General features: G+C 33.7%; 1 protein-coding gene, 1 long non-coding RNA gene and 1 pseudogene across 2 annotated transcripts; 1 reads left to right on the forward strand and 2 right to left on the reverse strand.

The window, feature by feature from the left end:
• Nucleotides 1–1,395: 1,395 nt before the first annotated feature.
• Nucleotides 1,396–2,177, reverse strand: LOC107891836 (protein BRICK 1). Its single transcript, XM_016816757.2, has 2 exons — nt 1,809–2,177; nt 1,396–1,732 (listed from the first exon to the last, which is right to left on the reverse strand). Exons 1-2 carry the CDS (start codon nt 1,939–1,941, stop codon nt 1,608–1,610), a joined length of 258 nt encoding a protein of 85 aa, XP_016672246.1. The 5' UTR covers nt 1,942–2,177; the 3' UTR covers nt 1,396–1,607.
• A 482-nt stretch (nt 2,178–2,659) lies between these two features.
• Nucleotides 2,660–6,006, forward strand: LOC121223070 (uncharacterized). Its single transcript, XR_005920422.1, has 2 exons — nt 2,660–3,089; nt 3,459–6,006. It is a non-coding gene; the product is annotated as an uncharacterized lncRNA (long non-coding RNA).
• Nucleotides 6,007–15,185: 9,179 nt separating this feature from the next.
• On the reverse strand, nt 15,186–22,574 carry LOC107891835 (probable cytosolic oligopeptidase A; annotated as a pseudogene).
• Nucleotides 22,575–23,114: the final 540 nt, after the last annotated feature.

A 23,114-nucleotide genomic window follows, 5' to 3' on the forward strand; every position in this document is an offset into this window, starting at 1 on the left:
ATACTATTAATGCTATTTTCAAATAAGGAATTGACAAACTATTATTCTTCGTTCTACTGCCTACCCCCATTCTGAGCCATATCTATTTCTACCCTAGAAAGTTGTATGATTCATGTGTAATATGGTGATCAATTTATTTTAACTTCCAGGGGTATAAGGAAGCAACAATGAAGTTGAGGGGTCACTACCAGATTCTCTTATCTCACTTCCTGGACTTAACTCCATTATAAGTTGTTTTTTACACAAGGTTCTATATTGTGCCGCCAAACTAGCTATTATCTGTTTCATATTATGAAGATAAAGGCTAGTAACTCAATTCTCATGATATTTCTTCCCCAGATGCTAAGGATGCAATCCTCAACTTGAAAACGATCTCCCATCTTGCTTGAAGAGCTTGAGACTAGCCATCAAGAACGAAACTAAAATACAATTTATGACTTCAGAAAACAATGGAGGCATTTAAAAGAACCTGTACTGACATGTTGCAGTGTGCGTGTTCTGGAAATCAAGCAATATTGCTGCGTATGGATCTACTGTAGCTATTGCTGTTATTGGAACATTCTGGTTTGCCTTTACAGACAAAAACTAATGACTAGTAGAAAACGTAATGGAAACAATTCTCAAGGCAAAGAGTAATCCATTGTCATGAATTTAGTATCAACTAACTGCATTCTGAGTTTTGTATAAAGGTTAGAAGTATTTTTCTAGCGTGTACAATGTTCTGACAAGGTGGATTGATTTACCTTACCTACTTGAAAATGCAGATGCGGTGTTGCCCACAACTAGCACAGAAGTCTACGAATCCAGGATACCTCAACTCAAGAATTTGAGAAAGTGGTAAAAAGTCTTTATTCACAAGTCGTCATCTTAGAATCCACCATTTATGGCCACAAGCAATATGTGTTAAAGCTTATGCAAACTGATAACTGATTCAATCTATCTATAGCTAAACCACCGTATCTTGATTATGGAACAGTTCAGCAACTGATGACTTACCATGATATAGAACTGACATTGCACTATGAATCCAGACTGATTGACTGAACACTCAACTGCGGGGGATATTAAAGCAATTGCCAACATAACATGTTTAAATTGACATCAATTAACATACAAGAGACCTTTTGAACATCTAAAACTTATAACCATTTTAAAGATGAATGAGCTGATGGCTAAAGGAGCCAAAAGAAGCCATTTTAGTTATTCATTTAATACCTTTAAGCAGACTAACTAGCAAGTCAGGCAAGAAGTAAAGTTTGAGCAAAATAGATCCAAATTCAGATTAAGACGATTTTACTTTTAAACACAACCATGCAGCTAATTGACAACTATTTTTTTCTAAGCAGCTGAAATATTGAAACAAGATTGACAAAAAATATACAATCAAGGAAAGGATGAATGAAAGAAAAATTCAACAGCAAGATGCTAATGTCTTACAAATATGACAGATTCGAAAGAAACGAAGAGCAAAAGTTCACTAATCGCCAAGGTTATTATATAGACAAACAGAAAAAGAAGAAAACTTTGTTTTCCTACAACGTCGAAAACTAGGAGAGGAACAAAATCACGACAAAGATATGGAAACAAATACAACTTTTAAATATGAATCACGTACTGAAAAGAGAAGGGTTAGCGGACGCAGTTCCAACTTGAACTTCAAGAAGCTCCAAACGACGTTCCAGGGTGTCCAGTTTCTCGTTCAAGGATGCTAATTTGCTCTTCGTTGTAGCCTCTAGAAGCAACCAAAAAATAATTAATAATTTTAAAAAGAAAATAGAAAATTGAGCTTGAAAATGAAAAAGAATTACCGAATTGGAGGAGAAATTCAAAGAGGCGACGAACATTGAGGGAAATGTGAGAGATGAATTCGCGATTCTCCCAATCGGCTTGGACTGCTATCCCTACGTTAACGGCGTTCGTTATCCCTCCTGCTCTTGCCATTTCTTCCCCTTTTTTCCCCTAAAGAGATGCCGATTTTTACAGATCTTCTTCGCCTCGCCTATTTCAGGCTTTTTCCTTTAAATTTCTTTTAAGAAAAATAATAATAAAATTGGTCCGGGTTGGTGGGTGGGTTGGTTTGGGTTAGTTGTGGTTTTATAATTGGCCATTTCACACTCGGAATTTACTCGCTTTTGTTTTGGAAAAAGAAAAATTAGAGCTATTAAATTGTGTAGGTGTGAGAGCCAATCTATTCATTAAAATAGGCTTAAATGTTCACTTCTCTCTGGTGTCTGAATTTTTTTTCCATAAATTAAATTGGTATTTTCTTTATAACGTCGTTAAATTAAGGACAAGTGGCAGAATAGAATTGTAACACATAACATTAATTACATTAATAATAAGTTAATTTTGTATTTTTAATGTATCTATTTTTGGTTAATTTTTTAATAAAAAACTATTAAACTTATGAATTATCATTTAAATCTTATCAGGGATGAAATTGGAGTGCCAAAATTCAAAATCAAGAAAAACAAATTAAATCAAATTTATGAGATTGTTAAATTCTATAAATAGGGAAAATCTAATTTTAGTTGGCATAATCTTAGAGGAATCATGCTAATTTTAGTCGGTTGATTCATGCTGAATATTGCACTTGAAAAGTGTATAAATACTTGTATTAATGGCTTGGAAAGATACACTTGAATTTACACTTAAATTTCATCCAATGTCTGTAGCTTTTGAGCTTACTGTCAATTTCTTTCTTTTTCTTTCTTTTGGTTCAATTTTTTGTAAGCCCCTTTTTCTTTTCACATGTTACCATTACACACAAATCCACTTTTAAACTCCGATTGAGTATGATTAATTTCATACTCAACTAAAAACCTAGTTACTATTCTTATCGAGAATCGTGAGATATGAACACATACTAAAACCTTTCAAACACGTTATTTATTATCTTTCCGGTATATGGGATAGTCACAATTATCCTTTAAAGTTAATTCAATTTCAATTCAAAAAGCACGCATTGAGTTGGAGTTGTTTGACATACAGTTGGGAAAACGAGCCGGTCGTCGAGTTCCCGTGAACAAATTGGCGTGTCCAGGTGGGTAAGGGTTTGTTGGACCTCCGTCAAAGGAGATAGTGATTCGGTAAGACCGTTAATTTGAGTTGGCCTTTTCTAGATTGCAAGGCTATCGAGATCTTAAATTACAGACGCGTGTTACGTGATTAGATAATCAATAAGGGTTGGTTTGTAGGTTATATCAAAACCAACTACACAAGGAAAAGTTGGCGGTTAAGGCATCTTTGATTGTTATAACCAACTTATCATTTGGAAAGAAAAATATACTTTCAAGGATCAATTCGATTTCGGAGCATACTGAAGCTTAGGCTAAGCATTAATATATTTGATTCACCAATTTAATTTAATTTCCTTAATTTTATTTTGCAATTATTATTATTATTATTATTATTTTATTTTCTTTATCAACTAAAATCCCTATTTTATTTTTTTGCAGCTCTGCAACTCACAAATCGTGAGCACGATAGCTGTCTAGACTTAGAAATCTGGTTATGTAAACTGAAAAATTAGGAGTCCCAATCATTATTTATGGGATCGACTCTACTACTTCATACTACTATTTAATTAAGTCAGAGAATAGAAAATTATATTTGGTGATTTCAACGCCCATCAAACATCATGATGATGTCATGATCTAAAAAATATTAAAAATTAATAAAAATATTTTCAAAGGATTAAAATATAAAAAAAAATGGTATCTTATCTCTACTATTCCTCTCTTTGTATTCTACAAATGGTGAAGCCGACAAGAGGTCGTCCTTCTCGTTTTGTCTCCAACTCTGGTTCCTCTTCCTGTTCTTGTTCAAAGTTTAGGTCTAGCTCCCGCTCTTATTCCGATTCAGACTCCAAATCCAAATGGGGATTTTTCCTAATATGAGTAAACAGTAATTTCGTGTCTGTGATGAACTATAGCTGAAATCCATGATTTTGAATATGAAGTTTATTACATTTTCAGTTTGTTAGTTTTGTTTTTTAATATATGAGTTTTTTTTATAAGATTTGTATATTCGAGAGATAGGTACTGAAAGTTAGTAAATGAATGATCTACATCATGATAAGAACTTGGAAACTTGGCTTATGGTGTTCATGGTGTTGTAGTTCACCTAGTTACTTTATGTAGTAATTTAACTTTATTGAGTTATGGTTGTTTGGAAGAGTTGGAAGGGTGAATTCTGACAAAGAGTTGCTAATTGAGTTGGAATCCAATATATGTATTCAAGTGTCGATGAAAGTTATGGTTTTTAATATATTTTTTTAGATTTTTAATATATTTTTTAGATTATGACATCATTAATGCCACATCACAATTTTATTCTACCACCTATTTTGAATTTAACTATAACAATCCATTTTTTAGTGGTACTAGAAATAGTGGTTTCGAAATTTTATTTTTCGATGATCGAGTTTATCAATATTATTATTTAATATTTATGAGTATATTATAGTATTATATTAAATTTCAGTTTAGTAATTTTAATGAACGAATAGTTAATTAATGTACAAGAATTAAATTGTAAAAGTAGTAAAAGTTAATTGTTATAGATTTTTATTTGTTAAAAAACCTATGTACCAATTAAACTAAAGTTTAAATGGCAGTTAGAGCATTTTTAAAAGCGGTGGAAGGTTAACTGCTTTTTATTAAGAGAATTATGTGTTAAAATATTAATTAAACTATTATTATATGTTAATAAAAAAATGGCATCATCATCCATTCAGCGTGGGTTTGGATGGGCGATTGGGTGAAATTCAGTGCGTTTAGTTTATTTTTTGTCTCATGCTACAGTATCGCTACACTATCTAATATCACTGCCATCGCTATTTTTACACTAACCGAAGTAAACTCACCGCCAATTCAAACCCACCCTTAGTTTACTTCCTTCGAAATTTCAAACAAACACACCCAAGAAACCATTTTTGGAAGCTTCATCATTCAGGCCAAGCTTCTCATCCTCGCATGGTAAGTCGTTTGAAGTCATTTTTCGTAAATTTTGTATTTTTGATATCGTGATAGCTCAATTTAGCTAATCTGTGTTTTATTTTTCAAAACTTTTAAAGTTTCAAAATGTTTCCATTAATGAATTCTTAAAGTTTTGGTGTTAAAATATTAGTTTTTAAGCTTAGAAAAAAAAAAGACTAGTTTGTAAAGTTCAAGTGTTACTTTTTTAACATAAGGGCTAAAATGAATAAGTTACAAAATTGTCAGGAGATTTTAATAAAAATAGAGAGTGGAGACTAGTATAAGGTTGTAATTGAAATCAAATTGTAAAATGAAGCTCAAATGTGTAAGTTATGATAATTTTGATTTTAGGGACTAAATTGAATAAAGTGTAAAATTTTAGGGGTTTTGTAAAAATTAAATTAAATAGGTTCATGCATATCATAGATTTTCATTTAAATGTTTGACATTGATAAATTAAAATGAACGATTATATAGATCAAGAATTAAACTAGGCAAATGATATTTGAGAAAAAAGCAAAATTATGGATTAGTCCTCGACATCTCGTTTGTTGTTGTTTTAGTCAGGTAAGTTCATATGGAACTTATTATGTTGATTTCACTTATTTACATAATATATATAATATTGTTTGTATATTGAGTTGGAATTAAATATAGTTACTTTTGACATTAGATAGACTAAATTGTAATGTTTGAAATATAGGACAATTTTTAATAAGTACGGGTTACCGAATAAATGTGAAATATATACATATGATTGAATGATATGAAATTGTATGTATGACGATGTTACATATATTAAAATGGTACGAGTATAGAATAAGGCTCAGACGTATTTAGTAAATGACTAAGGTACGAATGACAAACCATTACGATTTTAAAGGAATTGGGTGTTAGTCAGGGACTTAGTTATCGATGGCTGAGATCCAGCATGTGTTGTGGATACTCTACAGCTTGTGTGAGCAATACCGAATAACACTTATATGAATAATCCCGACCTACATCTTATGCGAGTAAACCCAAATGATATAGTTCCGGTGCTAGTTAGGGACTTAGTTATCAATGGTTGAAATCCAGCAAATGTTGTAGATTCTCTACAACTTGTGAGAGCAGCATCAAATAACACTTATATCAACAATCCTAACCTACAACTTGTGTGAGTAGACTTGAATTGTATAGCTTGTGTAAGCAAAATGGTTTTGTGTTTACGAAGTTAGTTTATTATAGTTCTACAGGCAAAAATGGTAATAAATCGAAAAAGAAATGGTTGGTGAGATCGATTATAAATTTAGTTAATATGTTTATATATATATATATATGTTGGAATAGTATGGAACAAATGATTTGGTGGTACATGTATGAGATTTGAGCACTTTGATCTTATTATGCCAACGTACAAACTTGAGGTTGTTTTGTGAACTTGTACAAGAGGGCTTAAGGATGTCAAAAAAATAACATGATAAGCATCTTTGTGTTTTTATTGATTAAATTGATATAATTTTAGGCAAGTTAAGTTGAATTTTGTATGAACTTACTAAGTATTCATTATGCTTACCATTGTCTTCTTCCTTTTGTAGTTTGCTGATTATGGAGTGTGTTGATCTGATCACCTCGGAGCTTATACTATTCATCTCTTGATTCATTAGTCTTTTGGTTATGTTACACTCAGTTATATGTGGCATGTACTTAGGAGTTGTCATGTTAACTTATAATGCCTAATTAGTTTGGAATGTTAGTTGATATTAATCTTGGGGTTGTAAATGTCAAATTGTATATGTACTTAAGCTAGTAGTATAATGTACTATGTGTGATTAGTATCTATCATTACATATTTGAATATGAATTGGATAAATGAAATGATGGAATATTATGGCTACATGTATGGATGATAGACTTGAAAATTTATAAGTAGTTTTGATGTAAAATGTTGCCAATTGTGACATATTGGTTAGTTGGTTGAATAGTGACTTGTTTGGCATGTTTTTATGCAGGTAAAACATATGCAAATTGTACCAAAAGACTTAGTTGAAGGGTTGTTGTGCATTAGGTACTAAAAGGCTTATTTTACGCTAAAATAGGTTTCTCATCCCAATGAAAACTTCTTCTCGTCGCAATGCCGAATGATAGATTGTGTTGCCACGACATCAAGTGGTCCAATATCGTGACATGACATACTATTTTGGCAACGTTACAATATCAACCTTGAACTTTTGAAACTTTACAAATTGGTCCATGTTCGATCCCGATTCAACTTTAAAGCTTACGTAAGCTCGTACAAAGCTTGGGAAAGGTTTTAAATTGTATTGAATGACTTGAATGATTGAATTTAATGATTTTTTACTTGAGTTATCAGGTAAATGTCTGTAATTGTTCTGTTTTGTACTGTGGCATTCTTAAACACAGTCTCGACGATCGGGACGGACGAGGGGTGTTACATTAACGGCATTACAAAAAAGTACTGATTTAGTTTATGGAAACAAGGTTCGTGAACCAATCTAGAACAAAAAAGCTTAAGTACCAATCTAGGAGAAGTGGACAAATTCAGGTACCAATTTCATATTTAAGCCATTAAAATATTATTATTTCATTAGATCATCCAATTTTCATAAGTTTTCATGTTGAACATTGTAAAAAAAAAGTTTTGCAATATGCGTATACCATTATATACTTTTATCATTTTACTCACCATCTTTGCAAAATTTTATCATTTTGGTCATCTGCCTTTAATTTATCATTACACTTATCTTAGTCACACAACTTTAATAAGTTTTTTATGTTAGTGATTAATTTTTTTAGAATTAATTTTAAAAAAATAAACCTCATTTTTTTCTGGAATTAAGTTATTCAACCGTTGAAATGAAACCTAAATTTATCACTTGTAACTTAATTTTATGTTCAAACTCATATTTAAACTCAGCTAATTTCTTATTAAACCCCGAGTGGTTCCCTTTTACTAAAAAAACTAGAATTAATTATAAAAATTAAAGGAAATTAACAAAATAAAATTCTTTTTCCCATAAAAATTCAATTCCTGTAAAACTTTAAAATTTTCCTTTTTACCGAGAAAACTAGAATTAATTGTAAAAAAGAAAAAAAAAGAAAAGGATATGAAAAACAAAAATTGGTTTTCCTATAAAAGCATAATAACCGAAATAATTAATTCCCTGTAAAAATTAGATTTTTCCCATACTAAAAAAAACCTAAATTTAATTCTTAAAAAATAATAAAGAAAATTAAAAAGATAAAATAAATGGTCAAAATGAAAACTTAGTAAAATAGGATGATTAAAATGAGTATTACATACTAAATCAATGGTGGATTATTAAAATGATAAAAGTATGTAATGACAACGCCCATATAACAATTTTTTTTTTCCGAGTGCCCAAATTAACACTTAAGAAAGTTGGGTGACCAATTGTTTGGTTTACTTTATTTTATAAATAAATTATATTATTTTAAAGATAATTTTGTTTTTACTTTTTTACATGTTTTATATAAAAAAAATAAGGAAAAAGAAATATACAATTTAAACTCAACACACTAAAGTTTTAAACATATTCCTTTTGTCATTTCACCTAAAATCTCATTTGTTTTTATATGAAATTTTACTTCTCATTTCAACTAAAATCTCATTTATTTTTTATATCAAATTTCTATACATATATTTGTTAGATAATGCTATTTTTTAAACTAAAAATTCATTTGTTTTTTATATTAAAATTTTATAGTTATATTTATTAGATAATTTTATTTTTTCACCTAGGTCAAAACATAATTTGAGATGTTTAATTTAATCAAATTCCTTTTATATTTACTCATATTTATAATCAGTTCATGGTTTGGAGCCTTAAAACATGTGATTGTCTTCGAAAATAAAAGATGCCCGAGCAATTTGGGTTGACCCAAGAAGAGAATTAAGAATCAATGTTAGATAACAGGTATGCTACGCCAAAACACGGGCCTTTTTCACGGCCATTCAACAGGCACTGTCTTTTAGTTATAAAACCTTAATTCAAAACATCTTCTTGAATCAAAACAAGCTAGTATCTTAGATGTAAGTCTGAATTTTGTTGTGCAGGATCCAATAAATGGTAAGCACAGAGCATACTTTCAAGACCTAAAATTTATTTATGAAATTCATGATTCTTCTTATCCTTGCTTAAACCCGGAAAAGAAAGGAAAGAGTTTAAAAAGCCATAGTATAAGAAAACACACGGGAAATTTTATTAGATGGAAACTCGATGCCCTTACAAGATGAAATACATCGCCTTTTACAGGCAAAGGAGATAAGAACAGACAAACATAGTTACAGTACAAACTAGATAAAAACAGACAAACACAGTTACAGATTAAACTAATAATGCATTAATACAGTACATACTCATGACTTATAAAGGAAAAGCAATAAAGCAAAAAATTCTTTCTATTTTTCTAGTGGCAAGATGCTTTAACTGTTAGCATTGGAATGAGGAAACTGTGCACTGTCCATAGAGCTTTCGCTGTTGCTGTCAATATCTTGACACATATCCTTGTACTTATCATCTTGAACTTAACTGTTATGGAGTCTTATCCTTTCAATCTCAACTTGACTGCAGCACATAAGATACTCTTAGGACCATTCAGTGGGATCTGGAATATCATCTTTATATTCTTTAAGTGCTTGAAGAAGTTGTTGATAATAAGGGCCATCTAGTACAGTGTCCCATGGAGCATTAATATGTGGAGGAGGCTAGATTTCAAATGGGATAACTCGATTGAACTGGCAAAGATATTTCTGCAGGTTTATGTATTCATTATCAGGGTGCGTGACTTCATCCGAATAGATTCTATGAATCCAAGCGGTTGGAAAGGAACCTAGCTGTGTAGCTCGTCCACATTGCACGAAATATTGTGGTATATAGAAAATGATTACAGCTTTATGTCTAGGAGTTCTCATTTGTTCATTTGTAATCATGTTCAACCATTAGTCAAAAGGATGGAACCAACTTAAGAATGTGAAATTTTTTGATATTTAGGCTGGATATTTCCATGAACTGCATTGCACAGGAAATATTTGAGGTCTAAAACAGAAAATTGAATGGATACATGGTAAAGACGAGTAAAATACCATAAAAACCATTTCAATTCTTCTGGAACTTCAGTGAAATAAGTCCATCGGATAGGATGAATAAAAGGATAATCAGGGTGAACACCAAAGGGTTTGAGGACGAGACCTCCAAAGTTTTTGAAAACTTGGAGTTGATATTCAAACATCATGTCTCGGGTTTTTTGGTGGAAAGTTTTTTCTTCAAAAAGCCTCATAACCTCTGAAGGAAATTCTGGATTCAGGTTGGGTGGAATGAGAAAGGCTTGTACAGAGTTTTTTGAAGAAGATAATGCTACTGTTCTGTACATCATTATGGGCCTGGGCTGGGAAGTTCTGAGTGCTATAACCTCTTTTGTTGGCCTGGTTAAAAGATCTGCCAAAACATAGGTATTTCTTTTAGTGTGTTTAACATCAAAGGAATATTTAGAAAACTATTTAGCCTATCTCAAGAGTTGAGAATGTGGAACAGTTTTCTGTTTGAACTTGAGCATTTGTGGAAATGAAGACATGTCCATTTCAATTAAGAAATGGTATTCAATTAGATGGAATTCAACTTTTGAAATACCTTTCTTAACTGCAAGGATTTCTTTGAAAGTGGAGTGGTAATGAAGTTCTGCATCAATAAATCTTCCACTTTTAAATCCACCTATATGTCTTTTTCCTTCAAGTTCTTCAAATAAAATGGCTCCCTAATATTTATCACTTGCATCTGTTTGAAGAATTCTTTTTCCATCATAGGGGATCTGTAATGCCGGTAGATGTAATTTTTCTTTCAGTATTTGGATGGCTTTAGTTTGTGTTGTGCTCCATGGAGGCGGATTTTTCTTTAACATCTTGGTGAGAGGGTTAATATATCTAGAGATTTTAGGGATGAAATCTCTAAGATAATTAACAAATCTCAGAAATTGTTGGATTTGCTTCTTGGTTAAATCTACATCTGGAAACTAAGGAGTTTTTTAGCAATATGTGGTCTTGAAGAATATTTGCCTTCTATTAAATTCATTCCAAGATATTCTATCTTTGATTTGTTGATGTGCATCTTCCTTTCAGAAATCATAATTCCATTGGAATATGAGTTGACTAAATTGGTTGAGTAATTCAAAATAAGCTTCTTCATCTGGGCTGTATAAGAGAATGTCATCAATACAAATCAAGGCACTATTCATGATTGCACGAAAAATCTTGGTCATGGCCTTTTGAAATTTGGATGGTGCTGTTGTTAGTCCAAAAGGCATCACTTTCCACTGGTAGTGTCTGTTTGGAATACAAAACCCCGTCTTTAGCCTGTTTTCTGGAATGACTCTTCATTGCCAAAATCTAGCTTTGAGATCAAATTTGGAATAGACTTAGCTTTGACTAAATTGGAGAATAATGCCTTCTTATTTGGCGAGGTCAAATTTGGAATAGACTTTAGCTTTGGCTAAACTGAAGAATAATGCCTTCTTATTTAGCAGTGGGAATTTACATCCTGAAGGAAAAGATTAAAGGGTTCATAGTTTACCACCAATCTAAGTTTTCCCCTTATTTGTTCAGACCCTTTGTTGACATAAAATGCTTCATGCGCCCATTGTGAATCTTAGGGTTCAATTAGACTTTGTTGTTGAAGATCTTCACATTCATTTTCTGCAAGACGGAGATGTTTAGGATTCATTCCTTGATGACTGGCTTTTGTGGGATTTATGTCTTCATTCTTCTTAAATGGCAAAGAGATAAAGAAATCAAAATTTTTCCACAGAGGGTTTGAGCATTTGGAGAAAAATTTGGTGTGGGAATTTGCACAGGTAATGTTTTTGAGTTTCTGGACTATTTGGGATATCTTGTGTAACTAGAAGGTAAACAATTTGGGTATCTGCACAATGGTTGAAATTGATTTTTATATCTAAACCCATATGGAAGGATTCTTAGACGTTAGGCTTTAGAATAAATATCAAAACCAATGACAATATATTTTCCTGGAAGCTTGGATCCAAGAATAGTTACCTTAACGAAACATCTAGGGAAAAATTGTATGGTGATAGGCTTATTTTTCAGATAAGTTGTAAAAGGATAATTTGCTGCTGAGTTGAAAAATGTTGTATGAGGTATCCACCATTCTGATGGAAGAACATCTAGGTTCATGATAGTAGCAGCAGCTCCAGTGTCAAGAAATGCAATAACAGTAATAGGCTGACTGTATTTGTCTAAATAGATCTTCACTGGGACTTGGGGAACTAGTACAGTATCCTTTGCAATAAATGATTGGTGTTGTGTTTCTTGGGCCTGCATGGGATCATCATGTAAATGGATGAGTCCAAAAAATCAGACTCATTGCTTGGAAAATAAGTTAGAATAACACATAGGGTCTTTTCTGTTGGTTCATCATCTATTGAGAAAAGAGATTCTAGATCATCATCTTTTTTTTATTTGAATTCCAACTTTGTTTTGGATCTGTTGGATCATTTTTGCACCTTTTTTTTTGTTATTGGTACAAATTTTTTGGCAAAATGCCCCTTTTTATTGCAAATATAGCATCTAGATGAGTTTGTACCTTGAAGAGATTTCTTCCTTTTCAAATATCTCCACTTTGGCTTCCATTTTCTTGAAGTTCTGGAGGATTTGTTGCATTGGAAGATAGATCTCTTGAAATGTCTTTTCTTTTTGGTTCTACATATGTAAGAATAATCTTTTGGGCATTTGAACTTCAAGTAAGAATCATCACAAGCTTTGTCAATCCTTTTATCTCCATAAAGATAATCTTTAAAAATCTTCCTTCTATTGCAAATATCTTCAAGAGCAATAAAAACTTCTTGTTGAATTTCTCCAACTGTAAGACTCAGAATGTCTTTGTTTTGTCTCTAGAGAGCTTGATTTATTGCAACTTGTAGGGGATCTGGGATTGAAGCAAGGATTGCTGGTTTGAGATTACTGTTGAGTCCTAATGAGCAGAAAAGTCGAGTCATTATTTTGAAATGTCTTGACCGGTCTTTTTTGCTATAGGAATAACATTTTCTTTTAAAAAACTCTTGTCACTTCAGATTAAGTAAATCATCTGGATTGCCAACAAAATGTTGAATGATTTAGATTGGAGTACTCAGATCTTGAAGGACCAAGAACTGCATCTGTGAATTTTGATCAATTGAATTCCACAAATCTCTTAACATTCTTGTAAACTTGGAAACATATTCCAAGAGAATGTTGTAGTTACTTTCTTCAGTAAGCTTCCGGGTGTCAAGACAAGAATGAAATTTTTGAATTCTGGCTGGCCATTTTTTTGGTGGAATATTATCAAGTGTGAAGGTCATTCGACTAATGGATGGTCCTTTTGTGGTTCTTAAAGCTTGAAATGATGATTCTCCTTATTGAGTTACATCTGCCATTGGTTCATCATCAGAAATGACCTTAACCTTTGGTTGAGCTTGGGCAATCCTTTTAAGATTTTCACCTGACTTATCTTCTGAGGAGGAATCTGAGGAGTCTGTTGATATTTCAGTAGATGATGACTCTGTTTGAGAATTGTTTTCTTCTTATGATAGCTGAATAGCTGAAATTCTTGGTACCAAATTGTCTTGACAATCTTTTAAAAAGGATAATAAATGATTCGTCTGATGTTGTATCATCAAGGATCTGGAAGTTTGTTTCGGGGGAGGAGAAGGTAGGGGCAAATCTTCAATTATGGGTCTCTTTCCCAATTGTTTGGAGTCATGTTGGGAAGATTCTTCCTCCTGAATCTTCTTTGTTTCAACTTCTTCTTCAGCTTCTTTCTTTTCTTTCTCCATTTTCTTTTTTATCTGCATATGAAGCTCATGGAGACTTAGTGTTTTCTTTTCAGGGACTGCAGGAAACTTAATGAAAGCTCTGTCTGATGGAGAACTGTTCTGTCTGATTGAAGGAAATAGCAAGAATTCTGTATCAGAATCTTTAGGACTCGTTTTTAGCGGAGGAATTTATCATATTTCCTTCAAAGTTTTAATCTGATCTTTCAGCCTTCAAATTTCTTTATCCCTTTGTGTGATATGGGAAAAAAAAATCTTGTCCTAGAGCAGCCGTTTCTCTAGCAACTTCTTTTAAGCGTTTCTGTAGAAGGGCAATTAAGTCTTTTACCATCTTGGAGTTATCATCAAGCTTAGCTTCAACCGTTGAGACTTTTGAATCCAGATGGGAGACTTTAGAATCTAGTTTCTTGAGAACCCTGTTCTGTGCTATGGCATTTTCGATTTGCCATTTCAGGGCAGCTTCTGCAGCACTAATTTTTGTGGGTTTGCCTAAGTCATTAGCTTGAAGTTTGGAAGGAATTTTAGGGGTATGGGTTTACCCCTGTTGGGTAAATTCTTGTAAAGGTGGAAATTCTTGTTCATATGATGTATCTGTAAAATGATACATACATACTGAGGTAGGCACAGGGATTTCTTTTGAACCCATTTACGAATTTGGTTATAGCACGGCTGGGGGAAAGGGTTTTTTGGGTGCAGGAGGAGACAAAGGTTTTCAAAGAGCTAGTGGGTTAGAGTCAGTTAGTAATATCAGGTTTGGTTGAGGAATTTTTGTAGAGTAACCAACAAGGTAAAGGAATTTACCATTGTCTTCTCTTAAAGGGCCAATGGAAGAGTCTCCGTTCACGTATCTTTTGTAAAACTCGGATTGAGAGGATTTCCTTTTTGACTTCTTTTTACCAGATTTAGATCCGTTATGATCCATGCTATCTATCCAGGCTTCAAAGCGATCATCTGCCCATAACTCACACGTACAGTTAAGAGCCCATGGACAATGTCCTGTTTTGAGATCTCTGAACATATAGTGTGGTTTTCCATCAGCAGTAAAGCTTTCAATAAGCTTTCTTTCTGAACCTAATTCACAGAGTCCTCAACAGCAGTCTGTATTACCTGGAATATATCCTTCCTTGGGATCTGGTACTGGTTGCATCATTAACATTGTGGGAAACACAGGTGTTTCTGGGTTCTGCAAGTAACTATGATCAAATTTAATTTTTGTAGTTCCATCCCTTCTGGAAGTGATCTCTAATTTTGTTTGAGAGTTATCATATATCTTAAACAAGTATAAAAAATGGAATATGGGAAATGAAATAAGGATAATTTACAGCAAAAAGAAAAGAAAGAGAAATCCAAGTACTGTATGCAAGCATATAAGGGAACCAAAACCAGAACTTATTTCACCAAACGAGATGGCAGGAGAAAGCTAATTCAAGATTAAACATGTTAAGGTCAAAAGACATCACTAACACCTATCCCCTTCCATAACTTGGGAATGGTTGTTTCTTTGTTCTTTCTAGGGCAATAACTAGCCCCTCCAACTACAGACAGTTTAAAAAGCTTAACATAAAAGGACTGGTGATTTATAACAGAAACTTAAATGACCATGTCTCCTTGGTAAAACCTTGAATGGCAACTGAAAAAACCAGCTCATGCTCAGGCTGCAACTGGTAACAATCCATTGTGCCTGAGCAATGCCTCAGGTGAAGGTTCACGTCCACGGAACTCAACAAAGACCTGGAGCCAACATCATTTCATGTTAAGAAGATTCAAGGGAAGCACCCTAGATTTACAAGTTTCAGCGTCTAAAAAATGCCTTAACAGCAATAAGGATAGAGAAACAAAACATGGGGTGTCTCTTATTGAGAAAAATTATTGAGAAAAAGGGGAAGACACAGAAAATAAAATGAAAAATTTTTCACAATCAGGAATGTCAATTTACAATTTGCATATACTAACCTCCGATGGTGCTTTTCCACCTCCAAGAGCAAGAATGGTCTCTCGGAACTTGTGGCCAGTCTCTTTAACCGCCTGTGGAAAACAATTAAACATAGCAGATCATGTTTTTTATTTTTAGAAAAAAATATACTCATCATAACAGGATCATAAGTTTTGTTTTAGAAAGCTCTGAGTCTGATGCAGAGCTTTTGAAGGGCAACACAGAGAAGCACTGTATCCTACACAATCAGGAATCAGCATAGTAGCTGAGGATATGCATTCAATGACTTGTGCCTTTGTAGTGTGATGAACAGTTTGTTGAATCTTTTACAATAAGCTATGGCTCTCCAACTCTTGGCACAAACATAAATTCTAGCCAGGTTTACACAGAAAAGGAGGGGGTGGGTGGGTTGAAATGTATGAAATGATTTTACTATATTTGATATACACAATTCTTCGAGAAAATATATATAAATAAGTAAAAATGCAATTCTGAACAGCCCTTTCAAGCACCATACCTTGGTGTTGTCCAGTCCTACATCCTCAAAGGCTGAGAAAGCATCTGCAGACAATACTTCTGCCCACTGCAGAAATAGGCATTTCAGTTTCAGTTCACATAGAAAAGGGAAAAGGAAAGAAAGGGCAAAACAAGGCTACAAATCATGGCCACACTTGATAAAATTAACAGACAAATACAAGCTAGGCTGCAATTTGGTCATAGAATGAAAAGGAAAGGGGAAAGATCATAAGTTATTTTGTTTAGACAGTCATTCCAATTGCTGATGCAACATTTCAACCACGTTTTTGTTGTAGTTCCCTTATGGCCTAGATAAAAGATAAAATATACCTTGTAACTGTAGTATCCAGCAGCATATCCACCTAATATTCACAAAAAGTCTAATTAAAAAATGCCCATGGTGAAGTTTGCACCACATTTCTAAAAATGACATAGGAAGAGGGTGGAGAGAGGCGGGAAGTGGTGGAGCCAACCTGCAAATATATGATTGAAACCACAGAGAAACCTATCTTCTGGCAATGGAGGGATCACTTGTGTTTTTCTGGAAACTCTCTGATCAACATCAAAAACAGATTCTGACCCATCAGGGATGTATTTTGTATGCAGTTCCAAATCCACACTAGCAAATCGAAGCTGGAAACAGAAAACAGTTAGAAATGAACTGTCAGTAATTCAAATACTAGAACAAACACTAATCTGCTTCACCAAAAATTACATGTACTTTCACCAAAAAAGCAGACATCATACAGAGTCATGGAGTTCCCAAGAAACATTTCATGGTGTAATTAGTATTAAAAACAAATGATGAAAAAGATATAGTCATTGTGTCTATTAAAACCATCTTATATCAAACATTTCTGTATACCTGCATTTCGTAGACACAAAACACCTTTATAGCTTAAAGAAATGGATACTCATACAAGATTTTACCCATTACTAAGGGAACCTTTTACCTATCTAAAGGCAACTACATGCTATATCTGTAGCCGTAATGGTTTATATTAAAGGGAAGCACAAGCAAAATCAGTCCCACATTGAGGTGGGAGAGGGTAGGAGAAAAAGATAGTTAAGCATGTTAGGAACAGACGGCAGAGGGGAATGTTGAGCTAATAAACCCTCACAGTGTACCATGCATACATATAAAGAAGCAGGCTAATCCTCAAGAAACACATTGTTTCTGCAGGAATATATACACCAAAACTGACACAAGGGCAGAACAAGTTCAACTGACCTGACGAAGACTTAGAGAACCAGCACGGAAAGTCCTTTGCAGCAAGAAGCTTCAAATATACCTCTTCAGGGAGACTCTCTCCTGTTTCATAATGCTTTGCAATGCTCATCAATGTATCCCTGAAGCAACAAAAGACAATTTAAACAAAAATCTACTAAATGAAAGTAATAATTGATTTGAAAAACAAAATGCAAATGAAATAGTGGCAATAACCAAAGATTAGGCTATAAGAAATATATTCAGACAATATTTAGAGAATGCGGAAATTCAGATGCTTGTATGTTTAGACAAAATATTTAGGTCAAGCAGTCATGATCCAGAAGGGTCAAATAGATGTCTTTTCCTAACCTGTTGTGGCATCATAAGCATTATGATAGGATGCAAGATGATTAACCACAAACACATTAGTAAAACTCTAAAGAGTTGCAAAAAAAGAAAAAGAAGAAGAAGCAATAAATCACAAACAAGAAGCCATATAACAATTCGCTAGTATAGAAGCTTCTTTTCTAAGCTCGGGCCTCTAATGAATGCTTTCGACATGCATGGCACATTCAATTTTGGTTCTTTTAGCAACAAAAAGTATATTAATCTGAAGCAATCCAAAAGATAGAGATTTTGATTATTGGAGATGTTAACCTGTGGTAACACCAATTCTCCATGAATTGGGAGGGCAACTCAACAGCATCCCACTCAATTCCTCGAATGCCAGCAACCAGACCCTCATCTTGCTTGGTCAGCATATGCTGAAGTGCATGGCCGAATTCATGGAAGACAGTCTCAACCTGAAAAGAGAAATGACATCAGTGCATAAGGAAGGGCCAAACCGCAGCAGCCACTTTGAATATCCAGATGCCTTGCATATGCTTTTGCATCTGCCACTATTGCAAAAGTAATCAGTGAAACATAAAATTATAAATATGCAAGCACTGTAAGAATTAAGCCATAACCTCTAGAAGTAAAGATTTAAAGTCAGCAGAGCATACATAATATTCATGCTCTCAGCCAGCATCTGGCCTAAGTCTAACAATAGTATTATTCGAGCTTAGGTTCTCCTAGAACCATGCAGTTCAACAACAGATGCATGTTCTTCTTATGTATATTTGTTCAAAAGAATGTACTAGATCCATGCTTTTAAATCTAATAGGTTCTGAACAAGAAAAATTCATGCGTCATGCCCTTCAGGAAAGAAGGTTGTTTGAATATTGTTAACTATAAAAGTATGAGCTATGATAACAATAGATCAAGGAATATCACCTTGGAACGTTTAGCTTAAATGTAAGAAGAACAATGTTACAGCACATGAGATTGTTCTAACAACAACGTTAATAGTAAAAGCACAGTATTTAGGAGGCCCAAATTGCTTTTTTTGGCGATAAGACCAGAAGCACTTCTAGGGGTGGAAAGGAATTGGGTGAGGCTGTAGACAGGGAGAAACTCTAGGCTTCTGGACCTCACTGTTCACTGTTATCAACCTAGCTTCCAGTTCCAATCATTCAGAACACAAGAATTTATGAGCATTAACATTATACTGAAAACCAATGTCTTCAACTTACTTCATGGAATGTCATGAGACTTGGCTTGTCCCCAAATGGTGGTGTTTGATTACACACCATATGGGTAATAGGCAACCTTGGTGTGGTACCATTCCGTGACATTACACGACTTCGGGAAACAACCTCATCCATCCATGCACCTTCCCTTTTCTCTGATGGACGAGAGTATGGATCAAAATAGAAATAGGCAATTGGACTACCTGAAGAATCTTTGACACAGTAAAACCTAACATCTTTGTTCCAAACCTTTTAAAAGAGTAAGAGTTAGAACGACGTAAAATCAGTATTCTGTGTAATGGGCAGTGAGAAAAAGTTGAGATGAACCAAAAAATTATTTACAGGAGCTAGACCATCAGCTGGCTCAATATCAATCCCGAAAAGGGTCTTAGCAAGTTTGAAGAGGCCATCCATAACTTTTGAAAGTGAGAAATATGGCCGGAGTTCTTCCTGTACAATTTTTGCATCAGGAAAGGCATAAGTTTTCTTCACATAAAACCGAGGTCTTGAAGCTATGGTTTAATTAGCAAAATAAAAAGAGAGTGTCAACCTCATTAATGTTGTATTTTGACTCACGAAGCCTCTCACTCCAGAAGTTAATGTCCCAATGGCTCAAATTATCAGCTTCCAAGGCACCTTGACTCTAGGAGTAACTTTTTAGGTCTTCAATATCTGTAAGGACAAAAAGGGATCACAATTTACCCATGTTATTTCATTTGTTTGTGGTAGAAAGAAAATATAGGACAGGAACTGTTTAGGAGAAATATGAAAGGCAGACATAGTGAGCTTCGAAAGATTGAGCACATAAAATTGCATCAAAGAATTATGCCATAAACTTGTAATGAAATATCTAAGGTGAATTATGAAAGGCCATATCAGATAGCAAGTAATTACAAAATTAATTGCTACAAATGGAGTTTACTCATGATAAGCTAGTGCATTAATGTGTTCTTAATTACAAAAATGGTGTTTGCAAGAAAAAGAATTGAACTTCCAAGGATCAAGAACAAACTATTATACAAAACAAGTCCTTATCACATATGCATATTCTGTGGAGAAAGTTCATTTTCTACCCTACACGAAACTATTTCTTGCATAATACCTTGGACAGCAGCATTCCAGGAAGCACTCCGAAGCTTTTCTAATAGTTCCTCAGCTTTATCAACAGTAGCCATTTTGGTTGCCATGCTTACCTGATCAAATAGAGTCAGCTTATGAAAAGGATGCATTCTTGTAGATACAAAGGATTCATACCTCAGCATAGTTATTGTAATTGAGAAGCCTAGCCTTTTCCATCCTAAGCTTCAATATCTGATTGATGATTGGTGTATTATCCAAATCACCACTCGATGCTCGAGTTATATTAGCACGGTAGACTTCCTCACGCAAAGCACGGTTACGTGCATGTTGCATAACAGCAAACAAACATGGAGCATCCAATGTAATCATCCATGGCCCGTTCTCAGCGGTAGCATTTTCGTGCCCCTAGGTGAAAAGAAATAATATACATGGCAGGAAACAGAAACTTTAGACTTGACAATAGAAACCATTGAATGGGAAAATACACTGAATTTTGGAAAAGTGTACCTTAGACACTGCTGTTTGTGCAGCTAACCCAAGAGAAGTTGCAGGCAAACCCTCAATTTCTTTCTTATCCGTTATTAGCTTTTCAAATTTCTTTGTGGCATCCAAAACATTCTCGCTAAATTTGTGAGACAGCCTCTCCAGCTCCTGTGAATCAGCTCACAGTAACTAGATTAGAATAGCCAAAATGAATGAATATGACATGATTGATCATAAATATTTACATGATTATTTTCAGATTCCCATCCTTGCTAAACTTTACAGGAGGAATTTGCTTACAAGATGGGAAAAAGAATGCTAAGAAACCAGGTACCAAGAACTTCAAAAGGAACTATCGTTAACTACTTGCTCCTTGTTTTACTTGGCACAGAAATTGGCTTCAAAAGATAAAAATAGTAAGGTATTATGACACCTAGTAAATTTCTGTTTAACTTCAAAACTAAATATTAACAAACCTGTTCAATTTTGTTAAACTGTTCTCGTTTATCGTCTTCAAGTGAAACACCATTAAGAACAGCTTCCTTAATCTGGGCTGCACACGTTTACAGAAATAAAAAGATTTATTGGGTCTAACACTCATAGAAATTAAAAGGAACGGAGAAAAAACAAATAAATTACACTTTAGCAGTCAATTACACCAAAATGAAATAGGAACAACAATTCCCAAACTTATTTGACATATAGATATATAAATAAAGATTCTTACTTTCCACAATACGTTTGCGAGCTTCACTTAGTGATTTCCAATCAGGAGATTCTTGAATAGCCTTGAATGCATTGTAGATGGGTTTACTTTGTCCAACTCTTAGTTGGAACTTCACTTCTTCTGGCTGTAAAGAAAAACTAAGCATAATAAGGGCCAAAAAGTTGGTTTAAAAGAGACTACACAGTACCGCATATTTAACTAAGGTACAGAAACAATAGGATTGATTTGAACAAGACTTCCAATCAATTTTCTTGAAAAGAAATAAGAATACCACTATTCTGGAGTCTCTAGAAAACAAACTAAGCGCCTAGTATATCATGTGAGCCTATATCATGAGTTATGCCAAAAAAAAAAAATCATAAACATAAAAATCATGACTTCATCTAAGAGAAGAACGTGATAGATAATAGATGTCTAAAAGATTGATGCTAAATATTTTGAAGATTTCACCCAAAGATTCCTTCAAAATTTTCTTAATGAAATTCTTATACATATTGTACATTGAATAATTGAGCTATCTGTTAAAAAAGAACACAACGACAAGAATGTACCTGGACTTCTTCAACGGCAGCACGGAGCTCAGCTGTATCTTTAACAGCCTTAAGATGATTAACTATTCCCCACACAACAGTCAACCGATCAACAATCTTTTCCAATGGCTCCACCAACTTCGGCCACGAAGGCTCTACTGTCTTCTCCAATTCATCCAAATCACTCTCCTACTCAACAAGCATAATTATATCAAAACCATATACAAAAATCCAAAAAACCCATATACCAAAACATGATCTCCACAAAGAAAAGATCATAACAACCAAAATTTTGAATTTTCAAACAAGGCCAGTGAATGATCCAAAAAATAAACAAAAAACAGATACCAATCACTAAAAAAAAAGAAACTCAAAAGTCAGAATCGGAAACAGTCCAAAAGATCAAAAGGGCATACGAGTTTCTTCAACAAGGCACGAATCCCAGGCCTAACATGCTTGGCTTCAACAACATCAAAAGGAGGAAAGTCAAAATCTTGCAAGAGAGGATTAGACTCGATGTTGTCATCAACAGAAGCTGAAGAAGCCATTGAAGGAAGAGAGAGAAAAGAGCAAGCAGAAAACAAATAAGAGGCAGATAGAGAATGAGAAGAGTGATGAAAACTTGGGACGGGGACAGATGGAGAAAGAACATGAACAGCAAGGAGAAATGTGGAAATTAAAGCACAAACTATGGGGTAAATGGGGAGAAGATGAAGAGAAAAGGTGATTTTTTATTTATTTATTAAAATGGCTAAAAGGCCAAGAGGTTAGACTGAAAGCCCAAACAAGGGGGCATGACCCAATTTGATCTCTTAGGAAAATTGCATCCTAACCATTAGGGGCATTGGAAAAATTTACAAAAATAAAAAATAAAAAACATTTGAGAAAAAACTCAAAGATATTATTAGGATGGAATAAAGTAGGAATTTAATGAATATTCGATAATAGTAAAATAGAAATGTAATAGTTTTGTGTTTTAATTTATTAAGTTAAGGAAAATGCAAATAATAGGTTTAAATGATCTTATTTTAAAATAAAAATTGGTATGTTATGCTCTCTATTCAAGCTTCTCATTACGTTAATTATCTTTAGATTATATTCTAAGCTTTTGTAATCTTTGCCTTTTTAGACTACAACTGAAATTTAACCATTATTGTTGGTAATGAAAAAAAAGGACAGGTGTCAAAGGACTGAAATTGAGATTTGACCATTTTGGAACTAAAAATAGAGGGACCACCATTGAAATT

The sequence above is a fragment of the Gossypium hirsutum genome, chromosome D11 (assembly GCF_007990345.1).
Source record: "Gossypium hirsutum isolate 1008001.06 chromosome D11, Gossypium_hirsutum_v2.1, whole genome shotgun sequence".
In the NCBI taxonomy this organism is placed as follows: Eukaryota; Viridiplantae; Streptophyta; class Magnoliopsida; order Malvales; family Malvaceae; genus Gossypium; species Gossypium hirsutum.

Coding starts and splice junctions, on each gene's coding strand:
- LOC107891836 (XM_016816757.2), bottom strand. CDS start 1,941: ATGGCAAGAGCAGGAGGGATAACGAACGCCGTTAACGTAGGGATAGCA. Junction 1,733..1,808: donor TGAATTTCTCCTCCAATTCG/GTAATTCTTTTT, acceptor GGTTGCTTCTAG/AGGCTACAACGAAGAGCAAA.